Source organism: Podarcis muralis, chromosome 6, assembly GCF_964188315.1.
Source record: "Podarcis muralis chromosome 6, rPodMur119.hap1.1, whole genome shotgun sequence".
Classification (NCBI taxonomy): Eukaryota; Metazoa; Chordata; class Lepidosauria; order Squamata; family Lacertidae; genus Podarcis; species Podarcis muralis.
The window spans coordinates 54356762-54369156 of NC_135660.1; the positions used below are offsets into that span (position 1 = coordinate 54356762).

The 12395-nt window shown below is 41.7% G+C and overlaps 1 protein-coding gene across 16 annotated transcripts in view; it reads left to right on the forward strand.

Moving 5' to 3' along the window:
- The window catches only part of TACC2 (transforming acidic coiled-coil containing protein 2), a 162246-nt gene that overhangs the window by 87265 nt on the left and 62586 nt on the right, over positions 1-12395 (forward strand). The window contains exon 1 of one of the 16 annotated variants that reach the window (XM_077930316.1): positions 3985-4243. The exons of the other annotated variants lie outside the window; for them this stretch is intronic. Coding sequence (XP_077786442.1) covers positions 4176-4243 — 68 coding nt within the window. The 5' untranslated portion in view covers positions 3985-4175. Of the gene's footprint in view, positions 1-3984; positions 4244-12395 lie in introns of those variants that run through there. 16 annotated transcript variants of the gene reach the window in all.

Consider the following 12395-nt stretch of genomic DNA (forward strand, 5'->3'; position numbering starts at 1 on the left):
TAACCCCAGTGTTGAAAAATGTTTCTCAGGTTAAGGACCTGCCTTGGAGCGGTGGCAATCTTCTAGGGGACTCATGTCAGCAAGTGACATGACCCATTAGATTTCTTTCTACGTGGCAATTTCATGGATTCGTGTTTTAAGTCCTGAAGGGTACCATTGTAATAGTTAGATTTCCTGCATCAAGCTGGCTGCAGACTTTCATCCTTGTAACTGAACACAGTTTTCTGGAAATAATGTATGATTTCTTTATGGTTTTCAACTGGTAGCCAAACCTAGCTGAACAAGAGAATGTTATGAATAGTATTTGCCGTATTGTTCATTGCAAGCTTTGGCAGCTTTCCCCACTTCCATTTGTTTTACCATAAATGCATATGAACAACCCTGAACTATCCCTGTCAGATTTCTGTATCTGATGTTTGTTAGCTCTTTGGTGGTACTGGGTATATAGCTGGCCTCCTCTCTAATCAGGATGAGGAGGAAGAGACTATGAGCAAATATTTTTTCTGCTGCATGATAACCAGATTCTGTTTCTCTTCTTTCAGCTCTCTCTCTCCTTTTGCTGATGTGTGTTACACAAGAACTAGACCTAGCTCTAAAGAACTGTTCCAGTAGCCCATTTACTAATGACAGCCTGACACATATGTGTTTTCGGTTAGAATGTGTGTTGCTTGTGAATTAAGCACAAGAACAAAAGGAACAAACAAAACCCTCATCGCCATCAATAGGCATAGAAGGTTTAAGGGCAAATAAATGGTATTGGTAGCGCTTTGTTGAAAATGGGCGTGAAAAAGGAAGACTGTAGAATATGTTTTTCTTCATGCCAATGTTTATGTTGCTGTTTTCAATTAGGAACAATATGCAATAATACAATGTAGTGGTCTTGTTTTGCCTTCTGCTCTAGCGGTGTATGCTAGAAAGCTATAGTTTTGTTTTGTTTTTTGATGAGTGGAATTTATGTTGTGTGGGACTATAACTGCATCCTTTTCTGCTGTATCCAAGCACGTTGGGGTTGAAAAGTAAAATTCTCTCAGGGCCTTTTGAACCTCTTATTATAGGGAAATCATGCATGTCTGAGAGTAGGATTGTTCCCCCGCAGAATAAAACCAGTGTGGTTTATTTGGGTGTGTTTTTGTAATAGATTTGATGAAACTAGCCAGAAAATATAAACTCTTTGCTTTTATTCATATAGTCTTAAATGGAGACTTTTGTTATGTGCTGGGCCCTAGGTTCCACTGCTAGGGTCTACCAGTGGACACGGGTGGCGCTGTGGTCTAAAACCACTGAGCCTCTTGGGCTTGCTGATCAGAAGGTCAGCAGTTCAAATCCCCATGACGGAGTGAGCTGCTGTTGCTCTGTCCCAGCTCCCGCCAACTTAGCAGTTCGAAAGCATACCAGTGTGAGTAGATAAATAGGTACCGCTGTGGAGGGAAGGGAAGGCCAGCTCCCCATAGTCACCTTTTTTCCTGGACTTAGCCAACCAGGGGTCATTTACCTTTACCGAATACAACTTGGGTTACACTATTGTACCTTTCCCATCCTTTCTGATAATTGTTTTTCTTCACATGATAAGGTTTATCCAAACTTCCTCTTTCATTAATCCCTATGCTCTTCTAAGTTCTTCTGACACTGAAATAAGCACCAACTGGTTATTCAGTATTTGCAATTTATCTGTAACAAACATGATGAGACAACCTCTGATAGTGGAATTTTCTAAAGGCCCATTTTGAGCATATGGACCTAAAGGTAGAGCAGAAGCGATAACTTTTTAGTCGTACATAAGAATATAAGCTGTCAGCTCATTTAAAAATGGGGGGGGGGGGGAATAAACCATTAAAATCTTGAAATTATGAAATCATAAAATACTGAACAAGTGACCAACACTGAATCAAATTAATTCTTCAAAAATCTTTGGTGAAACAGATATATCTTCAGCAGGCAATGGGATATTGGGATTGTAGGTACCTGTCTGTTTTCAGTAGGAATAAAGTTCCAAATTATTGGTACCGCTACGCTAAAAGCCTTCATTCACCTAGAAACCAAACTAACTGGGACAGTCAAGAGGACTTCTCCAGATACTCAGAGTGTTCTGGCTGGTGTATAAAGGAGAAATGTGGTCCTTCAGCTAACCTGGTCCCTGGCCATTTAGGGCTTTATGCGCTAATAGTAATATGTTGAACCTAGGTCAGTAACATACTGGCAGCCAGTGCATAGCTTTCAGCATGTGGTATAATATGCTGATGTGCAGCTATTCCAGTCAAAAGTCAGACTGCAGCATTCTGCACTAGCTGCAATTTATGAACCAATCTCAAGGGTAGCTTCAAGTAGACTGCCTTGTAATAGTGCAGTCTAAAGGTTACCAAGGACTGCAGCTCTGTGGCCAAGCTATCCCTGTTGAGGAAAGGCTGTAATTGGCATAGCAGCCGAAGTTGTGGAAAAGCACTGTTAGCCCCTGAGAAGACTTAGGGGTCCAGCGACAGTGATGGATCTAAGAGTACTTCCAAGCTACGTACCTATTCCTCCAGGGAGAGTGCAGCCCCATCAGGAACAGAGAATCTGTCAATTTCCTGAACTTGGGCACTGTTCACCCACAGGGCTTTGGTCTTCTGTTTATTGACCCTCACCCAGCCCATCACTTACTCCAGACACTGCTCTAGAACTTGTTTGGTCTCAGGTGTTCTCCGATTCAGATGCTGCATAGAAGTAAAACTGAGCGACTGAAGCAGTAAGTCCAAAAGAGAGATTGCCCACCCACTTCAGACTTGTTGGTAGTGGTTTCCTGACCATAGTTCAGACATCTTTTAAAACTGTAGTGGAAGTTTCCTTAACTATGATTTGGCATGGTGTCTGGACTGAGACACAGCTTCTCAAGTTGTACTTCTAAACCTAGAAAGGTTTGGGGATTTATTTCAGTGTGCCTCACCCTTTTCTTCTCTCTCTAGCAAATTTGCTGCACCTATGCTGCGTTTGTATCTGTGCTTTGTCACTGGAGTTGTCAATTAACCAGCATTGCCGCTGGTATTTTTTTCTACTCTACAATATATGAACATTTGTGTGTGTGGGTGAGTGAGTGAGAGAGAGAGAGAGAGGCACCTGATTTTTATTTTTATTTGGCCAGACATGGTAGCATGAAATGTGCAGTGGTATCTTCTATTGTCAAACTCGACAAGAGAGAGAGAAGCATGGAAACAATAATCAAACGGTCATGGTCTCTGTGAAATTAGGCTGCTCTCTTAAAAGATTCAGCTCTCGTAGCCTTCTGACTATCCAGCTACTGCACTCACTAGATTAATTCATCAGCGAATCTTCTTACTCAGTATCTCCCCCCCTCCACAGCCCCAGTTCCTTGTCACCCTGTCATCTCGCCTTTAAGCAAGATTAAATATAATAATATCTCTGTACCAATCTGCTCCCCTCTATAGTCACACATTGCCTTGTTTACTTTGGCTCTTCATGTTCTCCCTACTTTCCTGGTGGAAGATTCCATTCCTGAAAGAGGGATGAGCTCTTTTGTTTGAAAATGCGGGGAGGGAAACAAGGCTTTAAACAATCCTACATATGAATCTCCTCCATTGTTTACTGTTCTGAAATATATGCGGGTGCTTGCTGTCAAAATAGAGAGGCACATGCAGGACGTGGCATGCAAACATATTTGCATTTCAAATCAGCTGAGTCAACACAATGCAATGGTCCTGCCTGGGAGTCCTTAGGGATCCACAGTAGCTGACAATGTGTGCTTTAAAGGGAGGGTCTTAATTTTTCTTTTTCTCTTCCCCCCCATCTCTCTCAAGCCATTTGGAATAGCCATAGACCTTGTTTTTTTCTAAAAGACACTTGCCCAGTATCTAGCCTCAACGTTGCTGGTTGCATCACACAATAGCCGGCACATTTATTTATTCTCAATCAATTTTCTTTTGAGTGAAGAGGAAGAAAAACGGAAGCGGGGGACGGGTGGGGAGTTGGGGGGTGTCAGGAAAGGAACCTGGCAACAGTTCAGAGAAGAGAAGCTGCCGTTTAAAGTGTGTCGGCTGCTGCTGCCCCTGATGCAAGCAGCTGTTTTCATCTGCACTGCAGCATTGCAGCCTCTACGGTCCGATCTCCCTGGGCTTTTTGCTGGTGGAATTAAGGAGGAAGCTGGCCCGGCTTGCTGCTAGCTCCAGCACAAGGGCACGCTGAGGATGGGAGGGTCTCAGTCTCTGCAGCAGGCACAGACAAGTAGCCTGATTCGGGAGCCATCCGAGGCCATGTAAGTATGGAATTGCTTTCCACCTTTCCTTCCTCCTGTACAGCAGCAGGGACTGAAACGTTAGCGAGTAGCTATAGGGATCTGTTTAAAGAGGCTGCCTCACGTTGACAGTCTTTGTGTAATTCTGTGCATTCTGGCTGATTCAATACACAGCTCAGGTTTCAACACTGATTTTTTAAAAAATGATTTTTAAAAATGCTTGGGTAGCATGTAGGGATTTTGGTAAGAGGAATGCATCTTGAGTCCTTTTATATTGTTCACTGCAGTTGCTGTGTGTACCCATTTGTTTGCTTCTTATACATTCCGCAGACATAATCAATCAAGCCCATCACCATTTTCAGTGAAAAATGCCTCTGTTTAAAATGCACAGCATGTAGGTTGATTTCACTGTGTTTCCAGGGCTTTCCTTCCCTCCACCCTGAGCTTTCTCCCCATTCACATCCCATGTGTCTAGATCATTGGTGGATTATTATTGTTAACACCTTACAATTTCTGATTTTCCTTCAAAATGATATATTCAACTTCCTCAGCAAGGGTAAAATAGAGAGTTTTGTTCATGAATATAAAAGCAGGCTTGTACTTCCTAGGATTTAAATTGATTTGTCATCTTTAGTTTGGATGGGCACACACACACACGTATGGATTTATCAGTTCATTTCGCCAAGTATCTGTTTTCTAACGCTGCAAATTTAATCAAATATACCAGACTCTGGTTTTTAATTGAACTTCTTAGAAGGGCCTTTTCTTGTTTCAGGTGTATAGGCCTGGATTACTCAGTATGTCCTGCCATTAGTGCATCTTCAATATGCATTGGTTTGGGGCGATGTCTTAATCCGTGTCACCTGGTGCCAAAGATGAGCTCAATCAATTCATTTTAAGTGTAACACCTACTTTATTGCATTTTTTAAATTTAAAAAACCCAACTCCTTTCTTTTCCATTGTACTTGGGAAGAATCTTTAGAGTTGGGAGTACTGGTAGATACTGTTTGTGCAGTTGTATCCTAAAGGCAAGATGATAACAGCCTGACTGGAGTACTGTAGCTGTTCAGCAAGGTCCGTGTAACTTTAAATGTGCCAAATTACTACTACTTCTTTTTTTGAAATCCTTTCCTTTGGCATAAGCCTATTATTGAGCAGTGTAAAGAATCAGAATGAAGGTCAACATTTTTTCATCTTCATCCTTAATTTTAGCAGTTGTGTTGGGAACTCATTGAGAAGTATTTATCAAAGGGCTTTCTGCACAGTGAAAGGCTCACATACTTATTTGACGCCTTCTGCCAGCAGAAGCCATATTGAATGAATAAGGCCTTCAGCACCAGAACAACATGAGGGCAGCATTCAAAACACCACTGTTTTTATTAATGTTTGTGCAGAGCCTTCAGTGCACAACACCTTACTGCTATTACAATAAGCAACTTGCTTCTTGTATATCTGAAAATAATAACAAGCACTGGGAATTTTAAAGCAGCCTCATTTTTACTGTTTACATCTCTTAACAAATCGTAATCATATTGTGATGCTAAAGCATGATGCTTAACATGAGGGAAAGAAAGTTTTCTCTTCACCTCTGAATCTCTTTAGGCCCTCTTACAAAAGCTGAAATCTTGATTTTAGACTAAAAGACACCTCTGCGTCAGGGGTGGCTAACCTATGGCCCTTCAGATGTGGGATTACAACTCTGAACAAGCTGCAGCTGGCATAGTCAATGGTCAGGGATGATGGGAGTTGTAGTCCAACATCTGATTTATGTAGTATAGAAAAATACGTTTGTTCTTAAAAACACTCCTAACCTGGGGTCTACGGATGGGCTTCAGCTGTTATCAAATTCTCAAAGGATTCTATGACCCCAAAAAAGGTTGAGGACCACTGATCTAAAGGCTTTCCTGAGTCATCCTGGGCTGGAGTATTTTATCTTAGCCATTTAGATAAATCACAGTATGCATGACACAAGAGCTGCCTTATTCAACCGCCCTATGAAAGCTTGTGAACAGAAAACTCTGATACATCAAGTTGTCTCATTCTTGCTGCTCCCAAGGTCCTGCTTGTAATGCAGATTCATGTGCCTTTTCCATTCATGCACATGACGTTTTCTCCTGCCTCCCAGAATGCTACATAACTGCATAATTGTTGTGGCAATTGCCCTATGAAAAACAAACTTCACTCTAGGGTAAGTGTCCTCTGCCAAGAGTTATCCAAGAGGAAAGTTTCATTTCTGACCACTTCTGCATCACCAAAAAAAAAAAAAAAAAAAGGACAAAAGAAGGTAGACGTTTATATAAAGGTTGCATATGCTAATAAATTCCGTTTATAAATAATCCTATAATTTTAATAGAAATAAAGCACATCTCACCATATAGGAGAAAACTGTGCCCTCTGTGCCTGTTCAGTCTGCTCTCCAGGTGTTAATTGTTGATGGGGCAGCAAAATGGCCTTCTCGTGACTCTTGATCTTTAAGTTAGAATTGGAGCAAGCAGAGGACTCCTTTAAATGGACAACTGTTCACATATAGACTCCTGATGATGTTGTTGTTGTTGATGATGATGATGATGATACTCCGCCCTTTTGGCTGGGTTTCCCCAGCCACTCTGGGTGGCTTAAAGCATATATAGTGGTACCTTGCGTTAAGAACTTAATTTGTTATGGAGGTCCGTTCTTAACCTGAAACTGTACTTAACCTGAAGCACCACTTTAGCTAATGGGGCCTCCTGCTGCTGCCGCGCCGGCGGAGCACGATTTCTGTTCTCATCCTGAAGCAAAGTTCTTAACCCGAGGTAATATTTCTGGGTTAGCGGAGTCTGTAACCTGAAGCATATGTAACCCGAGGTATATAAGATCAGATTTCTCCAGGAAGACTGAGAATAAAGCCTCCCTTATTTATGGGAAATGGAATCATAGAATTGCAGAGTTGTAAGGGACCATGTGGGTCATCTAGTCCAATCCCCAGCAATGCAGGAATCTTTTGCCCCCCCCCATGTGGGGCCTGAGTCCCATGCTCTGCCAACTGAGCTATCTCAGCTCAGACCTTGGTGGTTTGTGGTTCGGCCCAGTGGCAAAATATGCCCCGTCTCTGATGTCCACGTTCTCTTTGGCCAACCAGAAAATTACCAAGAGGCTCATTACACTTCCATTACATTGCATTACAAAATTCCTGGCAGGCTCAGGCCATTGTGTAAAAGAGCTGAATTTCTCCTGGATGCTGATTCAAAGCCAGAATGTGCTCGTTTATGCTTAAAGGTAGAGGTCCAAAATCTCATAAGCTCCAGGTGGCACTGTTGAGCTACATCGTGATAAAGGGGTTGTTCATGTAATCCTTCGCCCAAAGTCAGATTTATACAATTACTTCAATGCCATAACTGTTATTGTTGGCGTGTAAGGAAGTCACTATGTGCCATAGGACTCAGGTACATTTTGGCTAAGCTTCAGTTACTATTTTCAGCATCCATGTATGAGGATTCTGCATTTTCATAATAAGACGCTCCCTGTCATTCACTTTACTACTGGAGTACAGGGGTTAATTTTTAGCCCATTAATGGGTTAAATTCATAAGAGAAGTAAATAATAATAATTTGTTAGAAAAGAGAACTTCTGTTATACAGGGTCTACCAGGTTATGATCTTGGAAATCAAGATAAGGGAAGTCTTGGGAACCATTACAATAGGGCACATCTTTTTGATTGTCAAGCTTCTCCCTGATTTTTAAAATGAATTTTTTAAAATCTAGAATTGGAAGTCTGCCCTCCTGTGGGTAGTTTTAAGCTTCTGTAACAGCTTGACAAGGCTCCTAGTGGTAAATACAATGAGGTTTAATTTGAGCGCAGTTAGGATCAAAGAAACCCCTTGCCTGGCCTTTCATGTATTCTAGTAAAAAAAATCCCAGCAGCCATTATTGCATTTGCTAATTGTTTTGTTACTCCAGACTAGTGGAGAGGCATCTGTAAATCAATTGAAAATTGTTTCTTTGCAGAAACAAACCCCGCCTCCAAAAGTCTAAAGATCATTGAGTACATCACTTGCTGGCTGTGGTTACATTTACTATGTTTATGTGAGAAATGGAATTTGGATAATTTGGGGGGGGGGGGAGAGCAAAACTTGCCATTTTCTGTGGCCAACAGAAGAGGGGAGGAATATACAAATGCAACCTGCTCTTGTGAGTCGTGGTTGTTGTTGTTGTTATTATTATTATTATTATTATTATTATTATTATTATTATCTCCTACTCCAGCACTACTGCATCCCGTTCTTCTGGGCAGCTACATCTCTTGCTTTTCTTTAATGTGCAGGGTGTTTGTTCAATTGATATTGGAATCAGAAGAGACAAAATTTGTCTCTTTCCCTCCCCAGTCCTGATTCCCATAAATATCCCACTCCCCATTCCTTAGGCACAGCAAAATGGCCCATTTATTTCAATGGGGCATAAGCACAACCTAAGTCTGGCTTTGCCTCCATTGGAATGTTTGATGGCAGGCTTAGATGGTTGCCTAATATCTAAAACTAAGATTTCAGCTTGTTTCTGGAACAGATATGTCAGTGGCAAGAGAGTCTGGGCAAGGCAAATGAAGATAACAGAGGTGGAACTAGGCATCACATTCATTATGCCATGGACAGCTGTCCATCTTAGTTCAGCGCTCTTGCCTGTAATGCTGCAAGTCTTTTGGTTGTGGGGAAAAGTAAAGTCAGAGTTGTCAGTAAAAGATGCCTTTCTTAGCTCTTACAAAGGAGTGCAAATTAGTCAATGTGCTTCAGCACCGTATATGTCATTCTGTTGTGAAAGGTTTGAGCTTTTTCTCTTACAAAATCCTCATGTTTTGTGAACACTGAGAAGCAGAAGGCCTAAGAGGTACATTAGGTTAAAACTCGAGAAAGCAGATCCTGAGAGATATCTGATTCATTGTTGCAGTTCATTTAACAGAATGCTGCTGTGACTCAAGGGCCCTTGAATATTATTTTTGTAAAGATATGGAGAACGAGTGGTTAAGTATCCTCCTGGTGAGTATTTTCTTGTTCTGGACACTGATGTATATTCTAAATATAGCTTGGTTATTTCCTCCCATCTCTTAAGAGACTTCTGCAGATGTGCTGCATATTTTAGAGAGAGATGGCTTTTCAGTGGTCCATTGTTGCAGCTGTTGTCACGCTGCCATCAGGATGAATGTCTCTTGATGAAATTGTGTCTGCGGCTTTAATGACAAAGACACATCCGGCAATTGAGATAATTAGGAGTCCCATATTGTAGGCTGGTCAGTTGTTCTTGTTGCAGGTCTTTAGTCAATGTAATATACAGAAGTTTGACATGGGTTTGTGTGAACCATTTTTTTATTATTATTAAAAAAAGCTATAAAACTTTAGTTCAGCTAGACTAGACCAAGGAAACCATGGTTGAGGTAGTCCCACTGCTGGGGAACTACCAGATCTTATTAATATAGCTAAATGTGCATTCATAAACACAAACGCCTCTCTGGAGATAGGAGTATGTTACAGTCATATCTCTTGGTGTGTTTGCTTCACGTTGCGGCTTTTCAGGTTGTGAACGCAGCAAACCCAGAAGTGTATACTTCCAGGTTTCACCGTGTGTGCATGTGAAGAAGTGTTCTGCACGCTTCACGCATGCGCATAAGCACTCTACCGCACTCCACGCTTGCGCAGAAGCGCTGCTCTAGTTGCAGACTTTTTGGGGTGCGAATGGCACCCCAGGATGGATTGTGTCTGCAACTAGAGGTACCACTGTATATATTAAGACAGCATACCAATAAAACCATCCATGCCACCAGGACATAGTAGCAAACACTATTCTCCCCCACACTGAAGTGATTTAAATATAGGAAACTCACCAGACTTGGAACACCCCTATCAAATTGTAATCTGGAATTTTTTAAAGAAATCACATGTTTGTTGCAGCTTTACAAACACAGGAAATATGAAAAATGCCGTGAGGAGATTTGCACGGCAGCTCTTTTGCGTTGCTTATGCTGCAGTGCTCAGAATAATTTCCCAAACAGACTTTTGAAATATGGATCTAAATAGCGCCTGAATTTTTGTCAACAAATAACACCACACAGGAGCAGCAGAAAGTAGTGGTTCACCAAGTGCACATGCCATGTTAAAAACAAAGTTAAAAGCAAAGTTCGATGTGATTGAGTTGAAAAGTTATCCCTCTGGTCCTTCATCTCTTCAGCATTGCTGGCAAACAAGCCAGAGTCTGGCTTCTTTTGTTGTCCAGAAATAGACTCATGATTTATTTCCAAATAAACCACAAGCCATAAGCAAAAACAACCCTCGGTTACTAGTTGTGGTTTGTGTGAAGATGGATGATACAACAATCCAGAATCTGCCTTTATTCCTGGTGGTGGAGGAGTGTGGAAAGAGCAGGGCAAGAGCTTTTCAGCAGCATTCTGAGTGTTCACATTAAACCATAGTTTATTTTTTAACTAGGGTTTAACGTGACATGTGAATTGGGCCAGGACTAAACCATGATTTAGCATTATCTGTGTGAGTCTCAGGCTTGCACACTGCCACTCACCTGTCCTCCTCTGGTGTACCCACAAGGGAGAGCCAGCACATGAGCCTGAGGTTTGTGCATTTAATGCTGAACTATGGCTTAGTGTTTTGTGCAAAATGGCCCACTTATGTGTTGAGTATTTCAGCTCAATGTCTCTTAAACAGGGCTCAGTTTGTTTAATAAGAGCAGTGCCACATGGAATCCAAATAGCATCCGTTTTCTCAAAAGCAAGCATGACATGAAATCCTAGAAAAACTGAAATGTAGGGTTGTATCTAATTGTGTTCCTCCACCCATGGAAACCTCTTCAATCCAGTGGAGCCTTCTTTGTCTGCAGTTGGGGAAGGTTTTTTGCCACCCCCCTTCCCTGCACCATCCAGTCTGTTCTAGAGGCTACAGACCCTGAAACAGCATGGAAGGTGGCAAGAAAAGGTGAGATTTCAAAGTCACCCCCCCCTCACTTCCTGAAGCATTCAGCTGCAATCAAGATGCTTTCTAGAGCTGAGGGACTCAACCATATTTTAAAAACATACCTACATTTCAGTTTTTTGCCTTTCCTACTTTAGGTTACTAATGATTTTCCTGTCTGTTGAAAAACAAATCTGTTGACTTCTGGTTTGTATATACTCTTTCATCTGCCCTAGTAAGTAGCTTACATGATAGGGTGTAACTCACATTGCTATGCATTAAAGTTGTGTCACACCTTTCCATGTCAAATCCCCATTGCCAACGATAAACAACAACAGAAATATGTATATATATTAAAAGGAACCAGTTACTACAACAGTAACATAAATAAGCAATAGCAGGGTAAAAATATGTCTATTAATCTGTTAAGAGCAGGTAAAAAGTGACCAGTTAAAAACAGCGGTGCTGGGTATATGGGCCTCAAGGGGCTTCAGCCCCCTCAATATTTTGAAGCAGATGGGGCCAGCCCCCCAATACTGAGGGGTCCAACATCCCCCACCACTGCCAGGCACCCTTCCAAGAGTCAAAGACACTTCTTTCTTCTGTAGGCTACAATTACAGATACAGGAGCTCTTTCAGAGTTTGGACTTGCAAGCGTACTATTTCTCCAACTGCTGGCTATGGAGAGAAATGTACTGTTGCATTGTAGCAGATGTACTTGGGGGGGAGAGTACTACTAAAAATTGCTTCTGCGACACATCAACATGGCCTTGAGTTCACCAGTTTAAACCCCCAATATCATTTATGGATGGGGAAGCATCAGTTTAATTGCAGAATTTGATTGTTATTTTTTTTCTGAGTAGCTGTGATATCTCCACGTCTCGCAAGCATATTTATGCTGAAATTGTATAGGAAGCCTTCTCTGGAGACCAGCGCCTGTGTTGCTTTGTTGAGCACAAGGAAGCCAGTGCTATTTCTAATATAATTGCATTGCAGTAAAATAGGCCTCTCCTTCCTATCTCAGTAAAACTTGATTTATTTGAGGAGAGCCCCCTTTCCCCTCAGAATGGAAAACTGCAAGCCCTGCACATTTTGCTTTCTAGTATAAGCTGTTAAATAGTCACCTGATACGCTACTTACTGCGGGAGCAATGCAGGTGCAAACTGCGGTGGGGGAATTAATGGACAAAAGGGGAAGAGACTTCTTGCCATGCTCCCTGCTTCAGCCTTATCGCAAATAAACAAATTGCT